Source organism: Watersipora subatra, chromosome 7 (assembly GCF_963576615.1).
Source record: "Watersipora subatra chromosome 7, tzWatSuba1.1, whole genome shotgun sequence".
Taxonomy (NCBI): domain Eukaryota; kingdom Metazoa; phylum Bryozoa; class Gymnolaemata; order Cheilostomatida; family Watersiporidae; genus Watersipora; species Watersipora subatra.
The window spans coordinates 20289466-20312617 of NC_088714.1; the positions used below are offsets into that span (position 1 = coordinate 20289466).

The window sequence follows — 23152 nt, forward strand, 5'->3', positions numbered from 1 at the left end:
AATGCCGTCCAGTTTGTCGCGTGTTAAAACTATTTCTTACTTCATTATTTCAATCATATCTACTGTACATCTTTTTCGATATTGTAGACGACACTTTACAAAACATACGCCTTCATTTATTGACAATCAGTATAAATGAACTGGTATATTGTTGTTCAATTGCTTGCTTAGTTAGGGTTGGATAAATTACAAATAGAAATGATTACAAAATATACAAAGAAATGTGAGCGAGGGCACCGTATAGAAAATAATAGTTAATAAAATAATTTACTAAATAATAATATATAATACACTTTATAAAAAATTAAGTAATAATTTAGCTCCAATCAAACAGTAAAAAATCATGGTAGAATGCTGTTCCAAAAATTTAATTGCATATATTCGTCATTTTCAATTAACCATTGCCATTGAGGCCTTTCTGCTATTCTGGCCGGAGCTTCCGGGCAATGATAGTCTGCTAAGTTTTCGGGTTATCTCCCCTTCCCTAGAGTCTTTCTGCTTAGACTCCACAACAGCGGACAATGGATTGCGGGTAGCACTGATATTCCTACCTACTTTAGAGGAGGTTACCAAGGTCGACGAAAGGCTAGTCGTGCTCGCTACACTCGACCTTCTCCTCTCAAGTTGATTCATCGGAATACTGAGACTGATTCTGGAGGCCCTGCGAAACAGTAGTTTGTATGTAGCTTGAGCTCTTTTCATCTCACAACATTGAAACAATTGTATTAGTTATATGCATAAAGTTGCTGTTACACAGGCATATATTTCACATGATGCATTTGGTGCTAGGACAAACACACCCGTGTTGCATTGACTAATTCTATTATAACTTACCGTACTTGGTTCTATAAAGTTAAAAGAAATGAGATGCTCACCATAATTCTATTTCTTTTGGCAAAGTAAATGACCATTAAGATATCATTGAATCTGTAATAATTTATTCCTGATGAGGAGTATTATATATAAAGAACAGCGAGTGCCCGCAAAGCATCAGAACGGAAACTCGCACGAATGCTCATCCAGTGGAGCTATCAAATAATTGACAAGTTTTTGATGTCCTTAAACTTAAGCCCGCATAGCCATAGCTTTACTGAGCTAATCGAAAGGTGCTTGTACCTTTAAAAACATTTTTATTGAGTAACCGTTTATATTTCATCTTATTTTAACTCTTTGAATCATGGCCACCCTTGTCAATGCGTGTCAGTATTCCCGGGCAATTTGTCCAATGATCGGAAGTTTCGAAACTTGTATTAACTATATTTATATATATTATAGATATATTATTTAATATATTATAGATATATTAACTATATCTAAATATGTTCATAATTTAATGATATTTGGTAAAAAAATGGTAAAAAAAGTTCAGCAAATGTCAAAAATGCAAAAAAGAAAAGTTTTTCACAGGTCTTCGGGCTAAAACCATAAAGATTCTTACGATTTTAAAGACTTCAAACAGTCTTTACCGCAGCATGTTCATCGAGCACACATAATACATCAGTTTATGACTCAAAATAAAACACAAAATATGGCTGGTAGCATATACTTCTTCATCTGCATTACAATCATCTATAACACATTAACAAATGAGTCGTATTAATATTTTGTCGCGACACCGGCCAAGTAAATTTTTTATTATAACAATGGAAGTAGATAAAGATACTTGAAAACGGTTAAAAATAGAAGTAAAATTTTTGGTCTAATGCCCTGTGCAAGATTAATTTGATTGGTCTATGCTGTTACTTAGAAATATAATTTGTAAACAGAGTCATGTATATGCTGGTAATCCGGTCATTACAGTTTCTGACACACCCTACACAATGTCGGAATATCTGCCGTCAGGGTTCAAAGAGCTAAAATCAATCAGAACACTTTTGATAACAGAATTTGTCATTGAAATCCGTTACTAAGTGGAATAGTCCAAGTTATAAAAATCAGAGAGGACACACTGAGCTTTCACAGCTCTCTTGTGCCTGCTGTGATAGGATCATATGGAGATACGCTCTTTAACTCCTTACCAGATTATCCCAAGCTAAAATCGGAATCCATGTTTTCAAAATATTGGACTACAAACGAGATAGCCCAGAGTTCTTATGATAAGAAAATAAAAATAAAATTACTTTGAACCAACTTGGCAATTCCTAGAACTAAAATTAAAAACAAAACTAGTTTCTCATTGCTAACAAATGAACATAAGCTTTATGCCCTCGAAATATCGATCAAGTTTTTTACATTTTGTGGAAAATGCGTACACTGGGCTAATTTTGAAAAGCTTCAACAAAAATTAGGGCCTTCAAGTGCCCGCAAGGTTATCCATCGATATTCTTGCAACTATGCTAAAATAGTTTGACTTTTTCTTGGCAATAAATAATATGCAAAACATGATAAGCGAATAAATGAACTTGATAGGATTTATTTAGGTATGCGCTTCGACAAAATGCATAAATACAAGAAAATAATATATATATACCAGCATATATGAAATCTTCAACAGAAGCTTCTCAAAATTAGCCTAATATTTGATTTTTATATCCATTTATTTGTACTATTAAATAATTGCCCGATAACAAACAGTAAATAACTTTTTCATTTTGCGATTTCACCAAAAGTGAAGCAGATTAAAATGTTAGTTTATCACACTACTGTCTATGTCAACTACAGCATATACAACTACTTTACACAGACTACTGTACATGTACTTGCTAGTCTGTAGAACAAACCTTCTGCTGCCAGAAATGGAACCAGCCTGTGATGGAGGCGCTGCTGAACCAGTTCTATTAACAGAAAGTTCAGGATTTAGCAGTTTTCTTTCATCTCGCAACTTTCGCAGGGCCTCAGCTTTGGCTCTATCCTTTTTCCGTTTGTTTACTTGTTTCTGCTCCTGAATGCCGTCTGTTAACTTTCTGTTAGATAAAGTATATTAGTAAGAGAGTTGGGCAAGAACATAACAAGTACATTGAGCAAACTAATCTCTGCTGTGGGTGCGAAAGTTTTTAGTTGAAAGCAAGTAGGACAATGCTAGTTTAACAGTTGAGATTGTTGGCGAGTCGGGGAGAGTTGGAAGTTTTCTCTCATACAGTTTGTCACACCTCTAGTTACGATTATTTTAACATACGACATACGATTTAAGCGAGCATTTAGCATTCCAATCCTTTCAAAGCATTACATTTTCATAAGATATGCGAAGAAATGAAAATATTTCATCATAATAAAATAGATGTAATTAACACTACATAAGTATATTAATTAAAATTAATATAGTAATGGCAAGTGTAGCTATAGCTAATACAAGTTAGAGTAATCTACTGCACGGTGCATCTCTATCACCCACATACGGAATCGACATTCCACAAGGCATATAAGTCTGCTTGCGAGTCTCTAAGTTGACTGTTAAAGCTCTTTACTGAATCTTTACTAATTTACTCTACACATCTTCGCATCTATCAGGAATAAAAAATTTTTTGCTATGGTTATGAAGCAAAATAAATGCACTACAGCGCATTTTGACAAGTGTGACCGCCATGAGCCAGGTCTTGAAATGAATTAAATCGGTATATACAATATGTAGTTGTTTGGATGTATCCGCATATCTATGTATCTACTAATAATTTGATGAACAAATGTTGAAACCATGTATTTAGACAAAACTTACTTGTATCATCTGGTAATTGATATTTCTAATGTTGCTGCAGCAATGAAGCCATATAATGCTGCCAATATAGAATTCAGGTTCTGATCAATGTTACGATCAAACAGTTGAAGATAAAAGACAACTAAAAAGTTTAACTTTTGTTTTAAAAATGAACTTACACAAAATTTTAGTAGATTCTATCAGAAAGTATTGGAATTGTTCTATCATTTGCAATTGTTTTTGATATTTTGAGGTGATCTGACTGCCAGGATGTTTCAAAACAAAAGTTGACAAGACTAGATCATGGTTAAAACACTCAGATGAAGTAAAAGTGTGATTATGACATCTATAGTTGCAAAAAGACTGACAGAATAGAGACCTGTAATGCTGCAACATGAATGCAATAGCTGATATTAACTATAGCAATGATATCAACTAGTGACATCACTTCACATGTTTTTTTTAGTATTTTAACTGTGACCAAGTTTTGTTAATTTTAATCTTGAACCATCTTAACTGTCGGATCACCTCAAATGTCAAAAACAGTCACAAATTATAGATAAACTAACTGAATACCCTGCGTTGCACGGGTAATAAAAACAGCTTATAAACATTACATTACCGTACCTACTACATTACCTTTCCACTACATTACTTGCAACTGCTTATAAGCTGTTTTTATTACCCATGCAACACCGGACATTCACTTAGTGAAGCCAACTAGTAGTCATTACGTGTAACGCAACGTCGTTATGCGTGTTGTAACCAATGTAACAAATATCTTCACTATCATTATTCACTATGCACAGTAGGATTAGCAGACCAATGGTCAAGTTCGCCGCCTCTAGATTTGAAAGTTTCAAGATCAAATCTAGCGCAAAGTAGACCTTTCATTGCTAGGTTTTAATCGCTACAGCTAGACATGACAGAATTCGAGATTTATATAGATACCTACACTTTTTGATAAAATATATTAAAATTTTGTCTAAGTTAGTCTTTAGGAAGATTGTAGAGACATGTATGCGAACCTGTAGTTGATTTTTCCTTCTGCAGTTTTATCTAGCTTGTCCATGACTGCGATTATTTCCCATGTCTCTAGGGGAGCCTGAATAATCAAATAAACTGCAACTATTAGCCAAAAACCTTGCACAAGCTATTTTGGAGAATATATAGTTGCTTTTCAGTTTGGATGATAACAAACATTTTTTTTTTAATCCTTTTAGTACTGAAACAGTGACACTGATGTGCATATACCTGAGCCTTCTTTAGGCCTGCTATAAATTGTTCTCTGGAGACGAGCTGGTCTCTGTCCCTCTCAAAGGAACGGAAGAGATCAACTGCTCTGATGCTTCTATCATTGAGGAATCCAAGGAGTCTTGTCAGTGGATCATCTTGGGCAACTGCAACCATCGCAATGAGATGTCAACCTATCTATACATTGAGAAACTATGTACAAACTGATTCTTAAGCAGAGAGCAATTACTTGACCTAAGATATCAGATTGACCACACAAGCTTTTAGTTACCAGTTTAATTATCATAACCATGTTTTCTGGTGACGTAACTGAAATTTTTGGTTTTTGGCAAAGGTAGCAATCCAAAAATAGCCATTGCAAAATGATGCTTGACACAAAAATCTTCTGGCGAGAATATTTACATTAATTTCTTTTTATTTGTGGGTTAGACATCAAGACAACTATTGGGTTTATTTTTTGGTAATTTGTAATAACCAACCTGACTTTTTGCCCATGACATCATCTGTATCAAGGATCCCACCATGGCTTATAACAAAGTCACGTTTGTCACTCATTGTTTCAGCGATGTAGGCGATCCTTCTGTTAATAGGTATGCCTTCAAAGCTCATGTACTCCATTTCACTTCGGTCATTGTTGGCGGCCGACAGCAATTCGAGAACTCCCGTCATTGTCAAAGGGTTGTTTCCAATCTTTAACATGAGAGATAAATCCTGAAAGCTAGGGTTATATTCTGGCATCAGTTTTGCAACTACAGTATTTATGGTTCTACATTGAGAGATGGTAACTAGAGAAGTCTACCTTTAAAACCTGTAGCGTGTCATTGGCTTTCAGACCAGCAGCCAAAGCTGACGCGCAGTTCCAGGACAACCTGTTGTTACTGACATCAAGCTCTTTGATGTATTTGTTAGCTTTGAGGGTCTGTGAAAGCGAGAGGGCTCCTTCATACCCCAGCCCATTCCAAGAGAGATCTACCTTGAGCAAGCAGTAGTTCCTCTGCAACGATAGATCATCCTTCACATTTGCCTTTCAATAAATTAAACTATTTTTAATCATCTATTAGTATTAAAATAATAATAAAAAACAATGCTTTCTAAGTATTCCGAATAGCAAAACTATATTTCTTACAATTTTGAGAGTTATTCTATTTTGCTATCACATTTTTTCTTGTACAAGCTTATGAGCACTTATTTTAAAGATTATGATGAAACCAAAATGTTGCGACAGAGATATAACAACAATGCTATAAGTAATCAATAGTATTGATTACGAATAGAAAAAATATTCATAACTCATAGCAGTTTTTGCATATCCCGACAGCAGACTGTTGTACAATCAACTTACAGTCTTCTGAATATTGCTACCATGTAGGTACAATACTGAGTATTGCTGCCGTGTAGGTACAATACTGAGTATTGCTACCATGTAGGTACAATACTGAGTATTGCTACCATGTAGTTACAATACTGAGTATTGCTGCCATGTAGGGATAATACTGAGTATTGCTGCCATGTAGGTACAATACTGAGTATTGCTGCCATGTAGAGACAATACTGAGTATTGCTACCATGTAGGTACAATACTGAGTATTGCTACCATGTAGGTACAATACTGAGTATTGCTGCCATGTAGGTACAATACTGAGTATTGCTACCATATAGGTACAATACTGAGTATTGCTACCATGTAGGTACAATACTGAGTATTGCTACCATGTAGGTACAATACTGAATATTGCTACCATGTAGGTACAATACTGAGTATTGCTACCATGTAGGTACAATACTGAGTATTGCTGCCATGTAGGTACAATACTGAATATTGCTACCATGTAGGTACAATACTGAGTATTGCTACCATGTAGGTACAATACTGAGTATTGCTGCCATGTAGGGATAATACTGAGTATTGCTGCCATGTAGGTACAATACTGAGTATTGCTACCATGTAGGTACAATACTGAGTATTGCTACCATGTAGGGACAATACTGAGTATTGCTGCCATGTAGAGACAATACTGAGTATTGCTGCCATGTAGGTACAATACTGAGTATTGCTACCGTGTAGGTACAATACTGAGTATTGCTACCGTGTAGGTACAATACTGAGTATTGCTACCGTGTAGGTACAATACTGAGTATTGCTGCCGTGTAGGTACAATACTGAGTATTGCTACCGTGTAGGTACAATACTGAGTATTGCTACCGTGTAGGTACAATACTGAGTATTGCTGCCATGTAGGTACAATACTGAATATTGCTGCCATGTAGAGACAATACTGAGTATTGCTACCATGTAGGTACAATACTGAGTATTGCTGCCATGTAGAGACAATACTGAGTATTGCTGCCATGTAGAGACAATACTGAGTATTGCTACCATGTAGGTACAATACTGAGTATTGCTGCCATGTAGAGACAATACTGAGTATTGCTGCCATGTAGAGACAATACTGAGTATTGCTACCATGTAGGTACAATACTGAGTATTGCTACCATGTAGAGATAATACTGAATATTGCTACCATGTAGGTACAATACTGAGTATTGCTACCATGTAGGTACAATACTGAGTATTGCTGCCATGTAGGTACAATACTGAGTATTGCTGCCATGTAGGTACAATACTGAGTATTGCTGACATGTAGAGACAATACTGAATAACTGTCTGAAGCTGCGTCCATACCAGCCGATTTCATGACGATTCTCTGGCCGATTTTCCCACTGACCGAGAATTTCATCGTATGAAAAGACCAAACGAGCCCCGAGACCGATCTGTCCAGGGAGAGAACTTTTATTGGGCTGTGCCCGATCAATAAACAATTCTAGGCCAATTTTCAATTTGGTTAGCCAACGAAATCATTTTCACAGCAAGTCACGTATTGTTGTCTAAAGAGAACGCCATGTATGTTTTCACATTTTGTCATAGCTTTAATAGACAGTAATAATTCTGTTGATAGCACCTCTGGTGCTATCAACAGAATTATTGCCCACCTTCAACTATTATAGCAACGGCATGATAATTAAAACATCTGTTTCAATTATCATGCCATTGCTATAATAGTTGAAACAGATTATGTTAGCAAAAGATCAGCCTTCCTATAGTTATCCATTATTAGTGGCAAGCTGGGCAGTGCAAAATAATTGATTAACTTGCTAAAGATTTTCATGAGAAACATTGTAGAAAGCAGTCAAAAAAATGTAAAACATGACTCATTAAAACTATATCAGCTAAAGTTAACTGATTCTGCATATAAAAACTGGCAAACTTTTCCACCTCTCGGTTCAAGCTCATCCTGGTGTGAACGGTGAACGAAATAATAATCGACCACAAAAACTCAGTTTGCAAATCTGCTGGTGTGAACGCAACTTTATAGCTACTAAATTAGTTTCATCTAAATGAGAAAGAGAAGACCATGCTATGGGATCATCTATTGAGCTTACAATGTTATTATTATTATTATTATTACTGTTATTATCAAAAGCGTGTTCTGTCTATTTCACCTGTTAGAACGTTTATAATGACTTTGATGCACCATAAGCCATCCAACTGTTAGAGAACTCAAGCTAAATGTTATTAGCTAATATATTTAAAACTATTCCAACTAGCATTTTATCAGTGTGTGGTGCTATAGAGGTTGCTGGCCATCATTTCTGTGAACCAACCATTTAAAGAGAAGACAACTAAGATCTTTATAACTATTAAAGTTGAACAAGAGAAATTTACCTTTAAGCCTTTACAAATTTGAACAGCTCCTTTCCTTCGAATGTGATTCCAAGCAAGGCTTAGCTGCTCTATGCTGTTATTCATCGAGATTGCATTGCCTACATGCATCGCCCCTTCTTCACAGATCTCATTGTGACTCAGATCCAGGTACACAAGGCTATCATTTGCCTAAAATAGTTGTTTTGTTACGAGGTCAGCGATAGGCTAATTCAGTGAAGGCCTTTTTTAAAAAGTTCAAGAAGTTTGGCAATGACAGTTCCTATATACATTGTCTATATTGCAGAATTATTTATAAAATTAAGTTTTTCTTCCTTTATTTCGAAACTATTTAGCAAAAAGCAGACAACTCCTTATTTAATGTAGTCATTTTATTGATTCTCAAAAATGAAGTTTTTAAAAGTTCAAACAGTCCTTTTGATATCACAGACTCCAAGTTTATTTACTAAAAGTGTCAACGACTACAAACCGTTTGTTAGCCGTAAAATCGTCATAAAATTTTCTGTCACATTTACTCTTTTTATTGTCCATCAGCCAATAGAAGCACTTGTAAATTTTCACTGGTCTTTGTTTTTCTGCGATCCTCTTTGTATCGATCAGCCAGCACTGAACTGTGGTAGAACGGGCAATCAAGAAAAATCTAGAATTTCATTGGAAAATTGTACCACCAACATTGTTAACGATTATGTGAACAATATAAAATACCTGTTCATGTCATCAGCTTTCAATTGCATACTGTTTATAAAAATATGTTACCTGTCTTTAAAAAAATAACTCCAAATTATAAGCCAAGTGGATTTTTAAGCTTATATATTATTAAGCAGTTTATAATCTCTACCTTGAAACCAATGTAAATATAAGTCTATTAACAAAATGACGATAAAATTTGCAGAACATTTGACAAACTTGTCAATTATTTTCTTTCCTTGGTATATGATCCATATATATAAACCTCAGTGTTTGCCTTTTGTTGGTCATTTGTCATTGGTGTGTCCAGTTACAGCGACAAAGTTTTAGGAACGAAAATGCATTTCGTACGGGATTTGAACTCAAAACAAACAAGTGTGGAGACAGCATCCTAAACCAATAGGTCGTACAATCACGACGCGATACAATGGAACAGCACATCATACTTATTACAGCTGACAATCTTTAATGCCGATTGATTAAAATACTAACGCTTCAGCTACAACACTTGAAGATCATAATTGTGTGAGAGATCATGGCGCAATTTTTCTTCTTAACGCTGGCTCAAGTTATAATAAAGGCTCTTATTATAGTAAATATTTTGACTAACTTAGGTTACTCAAATTTCTTGGGTAAAGAAACTTAACCAATTAAAAATAAATGTTATAAGCAAAACCTTTTTTTGTTATTCGTGCAATGCTGGGCATTCATCTAGTATATTATATTGATTAATAAGGTACCTGTAAGCCTTCGGCTAGAGGAGCGCAATCACTGTCCTTGATCTTACAGTCCTTTAGTATTAGAGTGAGCAATGTGTTATTCCACAGCAACATTTCCTTCAGCGCAAGAGAGCCAAAATTTCCAACATCGTTATGGGATAGATCCTGTGAAAGAGGGAAAGGCAATCTTAAATTTGAACAAGTTTGAGGAGACTGTTAGTATGTTATTATATATATACAAACACTTAGACAAGATTACTTCTACTTTTATCATGAAAACAATTCTAAATATTGAAACTGGCTGACAAAAGCATATGAAAAATGCTCATAAATTAGCCAAAATACAACAATGATCATATAAAACTAAAATAACTTGGACATGATTGACTTATAAATTCAGTTGTCAGGAGCTGTAGATGCGAAATGTTTAAGTCTAGCTAGATCCTTACAATCTCCTTCTTTCACCTGTTAGAGATTGCTACTACATTTATTGTGCCCATTTGCAGGATGTTTGGCGCAGGAGCAATTGTGGCTGGATGCCATTCGGAACACTAACAACGGTTCTTCTGTGACTCAAACCATCCACCTATTGATCATAAGTTGGCGCACTAACCGTTGAACCATGGCCATTCTCTAATTAGCTGCCTGGAATGTTACTGCGCTATTGTTTGTATTCATAATCAATACTATTGATTATTACTAATATTACTGCTATATCTGTATTCCAACATTCTGGTTTTATTATAATCATTAAAATAAATACTCATGCGCTTGTATAAGAAAAATTTTTATAGCCAAATACAACAAGTCTCGAAATTGTGTGAAATATTGTGCCCACATGGCAAATCTTTCCAAGTAAATAAATATAATATAAATATAAATAAATATATAGGTTTTTGTAACAAGTTTCATTTAAATATAGAGGACACTTTGACAGAGAACTGCAAGTTGACAAAAGATACACTAAAACTTTTTGTTGTAAGCATTCATGAAAAACTGTTAACTTCATATGTGTTGCCAATAATTTTTATTTTAATAGCAGTTTTCAACGAGGAAGTATCATCCTTCTTGTTCATTCAGTGAGATGCAGTGGTCTGAGACCAATAAAAGAGATGTAAATCGCAACTATCTTGCGATAACAACGTCTATCATTCATAATATAAATTAATATAAATAATTTTAATATAAATATATTTATATTAAAGTTAATATTTTTAATACAAATATGTTTTAATTTATATAAATAATTTCATTTATATTATATTTAATATTATATAAATTATTTATAATAAGTATAATAATTTAATATAATTTGAAATTAATAATTTAATTTCAAATATATTTTTAATTTAATTTAAATAATAACAGCCAGTGCAGGGAGCTAGGTAAGATTCTAGTTTTATGAATGCAACTGCCTGATTAGAGTAGTAAATTCGGAATCAATTTTCACTAAGTTGATCTTGTAGACATTAATTTATAATATTTAATGCACAACTATTTTATTTACGATTTAAAATCTGAAACATGCAAACTGAAATTTGTTGAAGCAAAGTAACTACTCATGTGGCCCCCTAAATTATGTTTAAAGGTTTAAACACAATTTAATAATTTGCTTCACTCAATTTTTAAGATGATTGAATGATGTTCTTGGAATAAAACAAAAATCAATGATGATGTTTAGCTTAAGCTTTAGTTAAGATGAGCATTTGAAAAGGCATATGGCCAGATGTGACTATGTCAACAGACAAGTGTCACCAACTTTTTATCTCGGAGGGGTATTAGCAAGCCTGTCAGGGAGCAGGGATAATTTTACTTACTTCATTCTAGCTAATGTATAGAGAAACAATTTTGGTAAATAAGAATACAGATGGAGGGTTAATTCTAGAGAGCCATTCTTTGAATATCAAGTTAGGCCAATTTCTTTCTATCAAAGCAATTGATATACATATAAGTTATATGCGTAGTACCTTTGGCTTGAATGAACTCATGATATAAAAGTTTTATTCAACCAAAGAAGAATTAATCTCATATAAAGCCATGGTAGTTGATCTTCCACAAACAATGACTGAATTAGGTAAAAATCCTTTTATCACAAGATGAAAAGACAAGATTGTAAATATAGAATAGTAAAGCGAATTTCTGTACTTCCCCAATTCTTGCCAATCCCTCTACACTCCCTGCCTTAACATAGCTGTGGTACATGTATTTGCTGAGCGGAGTGAGACCACAATTAATGGCTTCCATAGATCTTTCAAATCCATGGCGCTACTGATCTCTATCAAACTATGACTAGAGTCCTTGAGAGACAAGAAGGTAGCAGCAAGGTAAAGGGACGTTTAGGATTAATTGGTATAACAACAAATAGCACTGCCATGAAGTATTTGTACAAAAACTAAAAGGTTTTAATATCTCTGTGTAGAATAAGCAGAAGCAGTAGTCGGATGTTTTATACAAAATTATCAAGAAAACTTCGAAATATGATTCAGTCCTAAAAGATTCTTGCCACACACAAAAAACTCACATTAGAGGGAGATTGCATTAAGGTTGCAGCACCAATGAGAAACTTTATATCTTAGAGATTAGGTTAATCATATAAAGAAAACTATTTTAAACAATTATAAAATGTTGTAGTCTGTAGTGAATATGCAGGCTTTGTTTTTGACTAGAAAAACATAGATTTTTTTGTTTCACATCACTCTCTAAGCTAATTGTGGAAAGTAGTATATAACATATTTACTTACCATATATGTTATGTAGATGTTGTCTGCTAGCATGTCAAACAGGAAAGTCGTACCATACGGTGTGATGCTGTTATCTGTCAGATTGAGTCTCTCTACTTTGGTGTTTCTCTGTAAATGTTATGAGCATTGATTGTACCCAACTTTCAACTGAATGGCACAAAACCTTTTTTAAAACAAATGAACTTCATAGCAGAAATTGTGTTTCCTCTTTTGATGTACCACAAAGTATATTGGACTACTTTTACGATTTGGTTTTCAAACTGAAGGATGTCACTATGCACAATTAAAAAAGCTGGTAGTAAGATTCAAACAAGACATCTCACTAACTCAAACTACCGTAAAACCTCTAATTGAACACCGTGGTGCTCTATTAGAGGTGGCGTTCGAATAGAGGTGGCATTCAATTAGAGGTTTTACGGTATATCAGCAATAATAATTTTGGCTAGTAAATAGGCAACATGGGCCATAACAAACCAAGAGATCATTGTACTAACTAAGAGATAATTGTACTAACCAAAAGAGATTTAGCCAAAGCCTTTGCTCCATTCTCTCCAATTCCCTGATATGCCAAGTTCAAGGTCGTATTTGTGAGATTCTCAACTACCTGCGCACAGTTACAAATACACATGAGTTTGAAGAAAGAGAACTAACTATAAGTCTACACATATAATCATCAAAACTGTCTGTATAAAAAGTCATGCACTGCTGCTATAACATCTTTCAAGGTAGGGCTTAGCAACAAACAGGTCACTGAAGATATGAACATAACTGTAGCAACAGCTATTAATTATTATACCTTTTGAATTATTAAATGAGCCATAATGCAAATTCAGTGCTAAAGTACTGTTTAGGATGATAACTAATGACAAATAGCTAAAACTGGGCCGTAACGAATTAGATTAACCAATCAGACCTTAGTAATCAGCAAGAATATCTAGCAATGCCCGAGAGATTCTCAAGTAATTTTCTCATAGGTTAACTGAACTCCATGGTGGTCAGTCCCCAATATTTTATCTACGATTTGCTCAGCCATTTAGGCTTCACAGTGGACCAAAAATTGTTAGTGTACCATTATTATAGCTAAGAATTTTGTGAGATATGACCGTATTTGGCAGATATGTGCAAAACTGTAAAATCCTGGTACTTTTGTCATTGAACTTCAAGGAAGGAGTTGTCATGTACTTGGGTACAAAGCTTTACTTGGAATATCAATACAATTTTGGTGAGATAACGGGTGTCAAGCGGTGATAATGTAATATATTGTCATATTTGAACATGCCAGGTGAGAAGATAAAATTGATGGCTTTCCTTTAGTAAACACTGACTATCTCACTTATGCCACAATAGGTGAACAGCAAATCTAGTTTGTTATGAAAGAAATCATTGCTTTTAGGCAATGAATTAAAAGCAGGTGTTCATATACTTGTATGGAGTTTTCAATTTGCAATCATGCCTGAAAGCACCAATGAATTTATTATGATACTAAAACATGGTGAAATAGTAATCTAACCTGAGTGCAACAAAAAAAACAAGCTATGGCTTATAGCCTTTCAATGACTAACATTTTTGCAAAATTAACTTCAAATTACTTTCTGAAATTTTTATTCAAATAAGAATGATGAACATGGTGAAATAGTAATAAGAATGATCATGTCAAAATTGCCAAAGCGTTATGAAAGCATAGTGGCACGGTATGTACGGTTGTGAAACTCTAAGAGGTATGGATAAAAAAATCACTCATTCTACCCTTCTGGTGTTTATGTTGTGTTTTGTGCCAGTTGTCAACTAGATGACTATTAGAAATTGCATGCCATTTTTCTTAGCCATTTCCTTCAGAGATTTGGCATGTCACGCGTGAGTGCACAATCTAAGCTCCATCTTTATAAGATAGTCCATACAAAAGTGTAAGACTAAATTTGCAAAAAGAATATAAGTTTACCTTGAGCTCTGGAGAGATATTGAGATGACTACAGCTGCGTTTGTACTCTTCTGTGCCAATATTAATATCTTCCTCAGGCTTTCCGTCTGTTTCCTCTGAGTAAACCAAAAAACGATTATGAAAGACAAGGAGGGTGGTGAAACCACAACGTTTCACTGCTGCAAAAGCAGCAAAAGACGCAGAGGATGCCCAAAGAGAAGGACAGTAAGGATCCAATGGGATAGTAGATATCACATGAGCTGAGACTGTCTATATATTCAATAAGCAATAATATTTTTAAAATTTCAACAGGAATTTTAAAAAGTTGATTCTGTTTTCTATTGCAGCAGACGGTCGACCAGTACATATCATGCTACAAAGGAACATCAGCCACATGGATTACCGCAATAGAAAGTACACAACTTTATAAAAAATCTTATTTTATAAAATACGTTCAATAAAAAAGTGACAATGGAACTAAAGAAACATTCTTGATTTGAATGCGGCAAACAATCATAATACTGGTGACAAATAACTTTACTACAACGCGCTAAATCTTATTTGAAGAGAGTTACCAACAAAGTTGTGTGAATTATTTTAAACTGATATATCTTCATTATCAGCTTTCCTATAACATATATAAGCTTTCAGCATTAGTATGTGCATCTGATAAGACCCGTTTATCATATGGCCACAAAAATGTAACTAAAATGGCCTAATTTGACCTGGACTTTTTATTACGAATTTAATAAAGAATAAATTTATCCTTATGGCTGCCTATTTAGTTCTTTACGCTACTTAGTTAACTAAAATATGTAGCATGATAGCATTAGCTAAATTTACCTTGACATTTAGTCAAATGTTGAAAAGAAAAGTTGACAGTTTGGTCACTAAGAAACGGTGGTCTGTAATAAATTGTTGACGCCTGAGTGTTTTCACCAGTAATAAAAAACTTTTGTGTAAAATAGTTTTCTAAACATTTTCATGGATCAGGACACAACGTAATAATCCGGTTATATGCAAAATTCGACGATTCAAAAATTGAAACCTTATTAGTTCTTGCCTTGTTTGCAAGCATAAGTCTATTTCTACATACATGTATTGCATGTATTACCGAGTCAGAGCATTAGCAAATATTCTTAAATCTAATTTATACTACATACGGTACAAATAACTGATAGTGTATTGTTTGTGTTGGATTCAGATTACAAGCCTTTACTACATTCAGTTGAAGTGCTGCTACCGCTCTACAGTTATTGCAGAGTTGTGGGTCAATACTTGGTTTTGTTTTCCTACCAAGACTAATGGAATGAAAAGTTAAAAATAGAAAGATTATTTGCCTATGCTTCACCATAAAAATATGACAAAAATCTGGGAAATATTTCGTTAGTCATGTTTGTCGATCCAGAAAAAAACTTACAAGAATATCTTGCAAAATCTCTCTAGAAAATGGCTTAGTCATAACCAAAGGCCAGATGCGCTTTCAGTTAGGAGATAGTATTCATAACACTGAACTAAAAAAACTTGTTATAATTTTCTATAATAACAGCAAGGATTAAGAAAAGGGTAACTCAGACAGAAAAAGAGAAAAAACATCCAAAGGAAGGAAAAGCAGCAAAAGACGCAGAGGAGGCCTAAAAAGAAGGACAGTTAACATCCAATGGGATAGAGGATATCACATGAGCTGAGACTGTCTATATATTCAATAAGCAATAACCAATTTGAAAAACTTCAACAGGAATTTTAGAAAGTTTATTCTCCTTTATATTGCAGCACACAGTCAATCAGTACATGTCATGCTACAAAGGAACATCAGCCGCATGGATTATCGCAATAGAAAGTATACAACTTTATAAGAAATCTTATTTTATTACGCTGTGAGATAGCACAAAAATTGTTCACTCTGTTGCAACAATTGATAAAAACTTTCTTATAAGTTACTGTAATTCTGCGGTTTGAAAGACTAATTCTTCAAAGAGCTGGTCATATATCTGAGTAAAATATTTTCAAATTGTAAACGTTTTGATTAATGCAAACCGTATTCCATGAGTTGGCACCCAAATTGAAACCCAGAAGCATTGTCAATGAACAAACTCCAACAGTAAAGAGATGCAGTTCACATTGCTGTTACTAGCAATAAATTAAACGCTCTGGAAAGTGTGCTTTTTTCAAAAGAGTAACACCATTTCTGTTCTATTTTAGTGTGATGCTATTTTGAGTGACCATACAACATTAACTAAACCATCTGAGAAAACTAATAACTAAACTATACCAGACGAGACTAACACTATTTAGTTTCAAGTGTATTTGTGTCAGCGGCTAATTCCGAACCGACACTTGATGACAATAAAAATCCTTTGCCTACCTCCTCTATCTATTTATATATTTCTCAAAGTTGGTCATGTGTGTATTCGTTCATCATTGTGATTGTCCAGCTATAGCTATTAAAATCTCGGAATAAACAATCTGTACCACAAAATATTTGATTTCAGAAGCTCCCATTCACCAGACTGGCACCTTACTAACTAAGCCACACAAGCTTGATAGATTCGATGGGCAATTTATGTCAATATATGGGAGCAAATACACTACCGCTTTCCGTCACGACGCAATGTGATGACGTAACGTCATGAGAAGCGTAGCTTTTATTAGTAAGCTTACTCAAATTTTCCATTGGCAATGTGCCAGGCTAATAGCAAGTGGCAGGCAACTCTCATTACCTCTCATCGTTTATAAGCTGATTTTCAATACCCGGATAACACCGGGTATTCAGCTAGCTATCAGTATATAGTGATGATCCATATGATTAGCTTCACAAGGCACAATTCAGAAATTGAAACCCTATTAATTCTCACTTTGTTCGCAAGCGTAAATCTATTCCTATATTCATGTAGGAATATATTGAACCACGTCAGTGAGATATTATAATTGGTAACTCGTGTTATTTGTACAAACCATGGATTTCAATGTCTGTATCATAGTCAGCGTCATTTTCTAGCTCTGATGAAAACTGGTCCTCTTTTTTTCTAGCTCCACTTCCATCGCACTCTGATCTATGTACAAAGAGTAACAGAAACCAAGTGCAAGTCGCGGAAAATGCGACGAAAGTGCAAGTAGCAGAAAATGCCAGCCTCTGCAGTTAGTACAGAGAAAGTTATAAGTAAACTCACTTCATGCTGAAAAAACTAATGACAAAAATTTACGTTTTCTATGAGCTGAAAGAACTTGGGATGATGAGATCAACTGGCATTTTGTCAAGATTCATGCTAAGATCTGTTCCAGAGGACCAATAAACCTAAGTTATAACAAATAAATTTTAGCCTAACTAGTCATGAATTACAATTTAGTGTAACAGTGTTTGGGTATAGCACATAAGATAGATGCACCGTCATCTATAAAGATATACGAAAGACTAGAGTCCCTGTACCTCGGGTTAGTAGAACTTGTCGACTGAGATCGAGTCAGAGCAGGTAGAGAAACATCAGCGGTTGATGCAATACTGAGACCATCTTCTTCTTCTTCTTCGTGTGTTTCATCTATGTCAGGCAAATAGCCGTAGTCCACAGACTCAAAATGAGGTGTAGTAGAATCCATGGAGGAAATACTTCTAGGTTAAACAATTATAACAAATGTTTCGCTCAAGCTATTGATTTCATAAAAGCCAGGCTGCTAGCCTATTCATTACAGCAATATTCCAGGACATAATTGAATGTATCAGCCATGCAATGTCATCCTTGAACAACGTACATGTATGTACAATGGTAAAAAGTTACCTTTCGACTAGCCACCACTGAAGCTGGCTGATCAATTATTAAAAAGAACTATAAATAAGATGATACACATTGAATCAATTCCTTATGGGCGAGCACTTGATATCAATCCCAGCAGTGTACTCACAACCCGCAATATAAATATCACTGAAAAGTGGCCATTTGGGAACTCCATTTTTCAGGCTACCATTATGATGCTTTTAAGTAATTAGTTTTAAAAATTGTTTACCCACAATTCCTCAATTTATGCGTATTTGCATTTTTACTATTCCTAACACAAAGTGCATAAGGAAGTGTTTAACTCATTTCTAACCATGAGATAAAGATGAACTTTCACAAAATTTAGGTAGATTTAATCAGAGAGTATTAGTATTTTTCTATAATTTGTGATTGTTTTCGATTGAGGTGATTTGACTGCCAGGATGTTTCAAGATTAAAATCGATAAAACTTGATCACAATTAGAAGGCTCAGATCAAGCGAGAGTGCGATTATGATGTTTATGGTTGCAAAGAGGCCGACAGAAGAGAGATGCGTAAAGCTGTAACTTCAATGCAATAGCCGATATCAACTAAATAATAATAGCTACTAGTGATGTCATTTCGCACGTATTTTCCTTTTGAGCATTTTAACAGCAGTTAAGTTTGTTGATTTTAATCTTGAAACATCCTGGCAGTCAGATCACTTCAAAGATTAAAAACTATTGCAAATGATAGAAAAATACTGATAATTTCTGATAAAACCTACTAAAATTTTGTGCAAATTCATTTTTAACTCTGCTGATCAAACATCACTCTAACAACTGATTATAAACATCACTCTAACAACTGATTATAAACATCACTCTAACAACTGATTATAAAGATCACATTAACAACTGATTATAAACATCACATTAACAACTGATTATAAACATCACTCTAACAACTGATTATAAACATCACATTAACAACTGATTATAAACATCACATTAACAACTGATTATAAACATCACTCTAACAACTGATTATAAACATCACATTAACAACTGATTATAAACATCACATTAACAACTGATTATAAACATCACTCTAACAACTGATTATAAACATCACATTAACAACTGATTATAAACATCACATTAACAACTGATTATAAACATCACTCTAACAACTGATTATAAACATCACATTAACAGCTGATTATAAACATCACATTAACAACTGATTATAAACATCACTCTAACAACTGATTATAAACATCACTCTAACAACTGATTATAAACATCACATTAACAACTGATTATAAACATCACATTAACAACTGATTATAAACATCACTCTAACAACTGATTATAAACATCACATTAACAGCTGATTATAAACATCACATTAACAACTGATTATAAACATCACTCTAACAACTGATTATAAACATCACTCTAACAACTGATTATAAACATCACTCTAACAACTGATTATAAACATCACTCTAACAACTGATTATAAACATCACATTAACAACTGATTATAAACATGACTTTAACAACTGGTTATAAACATCACATTAACAACTGATTATAAACCTCACATTAACAACTGATAATAAACATCACTCTAACAACTGATTATAAAGATCACATTAACAACTGATTATAAACATCACATTAACAACTGATTATGAGCATAAGCAAGGAGAGCACTTGATAAGTTCACTCAACTCAATTTCATACAAAATACGAACAAAACTTACCAAATAACTGTGAAGAAGAGCTTGTACTACATCTTACAGCTGACAATCTTATACGTAAATGATGATCAATGCCATTGTTTACTAGTATTAGCAACGACTAGGCCTTTTGTTTGCCCACCAAAAACCTCCCTCAATCAATAAGGAGTTCATGTGATTCTCCTAAAGTTGACTAGGCAAATAGCCTGACAATGACGTTGCGCTTCGATGCGTTGTCTGAGCAAATAACGGTCTTTTAATAATGAACTTCATACAGATTCTATTGGAAAAGTGAATCGCGCTAATCACCCAAATCATTGATTGCCTATGCAAGAAAAAAAGAATAATCTCTGCTGCAATATTTTCTATTGAATAAGGAAAACGATAAAAATCTATACTTTATGTTTTGGTCAACATGTGGCTCACTCCCTTACAGATAATCTATGTAGGAAAAAACAGCTTTTGAGATAGCTAGAATAAAGGGGTTTGGGGGTTTGAGGTTTGAGATTTGGAGTTCCAGCTTTCTTCTAGAATAGAGCTAATCAAAGATGCTTTTGTATTTAATCTTTGAAGGAGGAGACAACTGCAGAAGCTTAAAACTGACACCTGGATCTGTTGTAGCTCACTTATGACTATCAAGTTATTGCAGGGATCTATGTAATACACAGATATATAAAGCCGGTTTATATATCAATGATGTGATAAGATAGCAAATCTAAACTTTAGATTGCATAGGATCTTGAATAAGCCGTCAGCTGCACATCGTAATTTTATAAGTATTTACAGCAGATGCCATTGTTGTTTAGAAAATTTCAGATAAAAAACCAACTTGGTCTACAACATGGATGATTTTATGTGAGAAAATGACTTTTTTCGGAATACACCATACCAAATGAAATGGAAGTGTTTCACCGATGTAGGAGAGGAGGAAAGCTTTTTGCTCTAAAGATTATAAATAGTTTGGTCAAGGCTAGCATTCAAATTTTCATCTGCAACAAAAATTGAATAACCACAGTTTCTATAATTAGAAGAAATGTTAAAGGTTGACTTGCAACAAAATCCACATTACAGTTATTTGGTATCAAAAGGTTCACCATGTCTTACTCCGCTGTGTTATAGGTTCAAAATGTGTGGAAATGTGATTACAAGTTCTTAAAAGCTAAAAACCAACAGTTAATCGCAGCCATCACAAACGCCGAAAACACAATTTATAAAAACTTTACATAAATTCTTTACATTATGCGGAATTTACGTTATAGGAGGTATACTTTATAGCATTCACTGTAGTTTTAAACAACATAAAGAAGGATAATTCATAATTTAAAAAAATAAAAATAATGCTATTGTGTATTATAAAACATGTGAATAACTAGATCTCTAAAGGCTGTAAAAAATCTGGTAAAAGGTTTGTTCTTATTCATGCCTTTCCTACCCGCTTACCGTTACTACCCGCGTATAAAGCTGTTGAACAGGTAATCAGATATAAGAATATGAAAAACTCATTACTATAGTCAAGTTTACTGACCTCGCAGCGAATACACTCAGTTGTACTAACATTTACAAACTGCTCTATCAGAGCTTATTGAGTTACATAAATCTGATTATATGTTAAAATAAAGCGATTATTTTTCCAAATTAAAGGTTCATAACTTCAAAAAACTTTTCTTTTGTCACAGAAGCATTGGTCTGAAGGGTTTTTATTAGTTCTTTTAGATATTTGAAGCAATTGCTTGCCCAGTTGGATTACTCAATTGGATCTGAATATATATACTTCAGCCAAGATGTTATCTGACATTAGGTAAATACCTTAAACAGGTTATTTCATGCTGTATGCTCTCTGAATTCAATCGAAACAGGCTTTAAACAATTATGATTTGATGATGGATACGTTACATGTATATTAATATTTTTTGAATTGAATACTGTGTATATTAACATTTTCTTTGAGCATGACAACAAAAATGGCGCTTGAAATGCATATGCGAGTGTGATACGTTTGTGCCGACATAACTATGACCACTTTTTTGCCATCAAAGAAGTTTTGTAGTCAAAAAAACTTTTATGATTGTCACTTGTATATGGTAATATCGTATTAACATGTGTTATTTATCGTTAGCTGACATTAAAAAGTGAGCATATGTATATATTGATGTGTGCATGTATATCCTCGCTTGTTATTTCAGCATAAAAGCGAATTAGTGTGCTTTGTTGTTGTTTCAGAATTTTACATTTGGCCATGAATATAATGAACTTATCTGATCGATAATCTGTCTGCATTCTTCAATTAAGCATGAGTGTAAATTAATGTGATTCTTTTTTGGCTATCAGAGATTATCATTTGAGCATGCTGGGTTATATTTGAGTTATATTGAATTATAAGCAGTCAATATTTTTTTAAGGATACAGATCATTGGAGCGTGGGTGTGCTTAAACGAGACGGGCTTACTAAGGTGAGTATGTTGTTTCCAAGTTCGATCATTCCGAAAGAGGCTGCCAATCAAACGAAATCAGCAACATGAATACATTCATCTAAAAATGTTGAATGACAGCCTCATTCCATGAAACTGATGAACTGCACCACGAGACACTGAATTAGTTAACTAGAGAGGCATAGACTGATATACAATATCAGAAAGAAACAATGATCTACAGCGACATGGAGATGGGAGCAGGTTACCTACAATAGTGTAAAACAAAAGTGGTCTACATTGTTGTAGAATAAGACTATATTTGTTCATGAAATTCAATAACTAAAACAAAAACGAGAAATCATCTAAAATAATTTTAGTGATGCCTAGATCAATTCCGGGAGTGGATTTAACCATTTCATCCAATCAGACGTCATTAGCAAGCCCTGCAAGCTCAACATTCACAACATATTGTCCTTTATTCAGAATGCATAGCTTGGTTGCCAAGTAAATATGCAGTGAACAAACACATGTGTCCAAAATATAGCAAACATTTTTCTATTTCAATGACTTCGAAGATGCTTTTCATCGATTTTTG

The 23152-nt window shown here is 34.0% G+C and overlaps 1 protein-coding gene across 1 annotated transcript; it reads right to left on the reverse strand.

Moving 5' to 3' along the window:
- Window positions 1–377: 377 nt before the first annotated feature.
- LOC137399481 (leucine-rich repeat-containing protein 74B-like) lies at window positions 378–20216 on the reverse strand. Its single transcript, XM_068085614.1, has 14 exons — window positions 20171–20216; window positions 18099–18275; window positions 17627–17724; window positions 14693–14787; window positions 13268–13357; window positions 12754–12861; window positions 10034–10177; window positions 8610–8777; window positions 5685–5879; window positions 5365–5575; window positions 4886–5031; window positions 4660–4736; window positions 2721–2903; window positions 378–661 (listed from the first exon to the last, which is right to left on the reverse strand). Exons 2-14 carry the CDS (start codon window positions 18263–18265, stop codon window positions 391–393), a joined length of 1953 nt encoding a protein of 650 aa, XP_067941715.1. The 5' UTR covers window positions 18266–18275; window positions 20171–20216; the 3' UTR covers window positions 378–390.
- Between the last annotated feature and the right edge of the window lie 2936 nt (window positions 20217–23152).

Excerpts from the sequence above, each read along its gene's own strand:
- LOC137399481 (XM_068085614.1), bottom strand. The coding sequence starts at position 18,265 with ATGGATTCTACTACACCTCATTTTGAGTCTGTGGACTACGGCTATTTG. Across the intron at positions 8,778-10,033 it reads CTCTAGCCGAAGGCTTACAG|GCAAATGATAGCCTTGTGTA; the intron begins GTACCTTATTAA and ends CAACTATTTTAG. Across the intron at positions 5,576-5,684 it reads ACACGCTACAGGTTTTAAAG|ATTGGAAACAACCCTTTGAC; the intron begins GTAGACTTCTCT and ends CTCATGTTAAAG.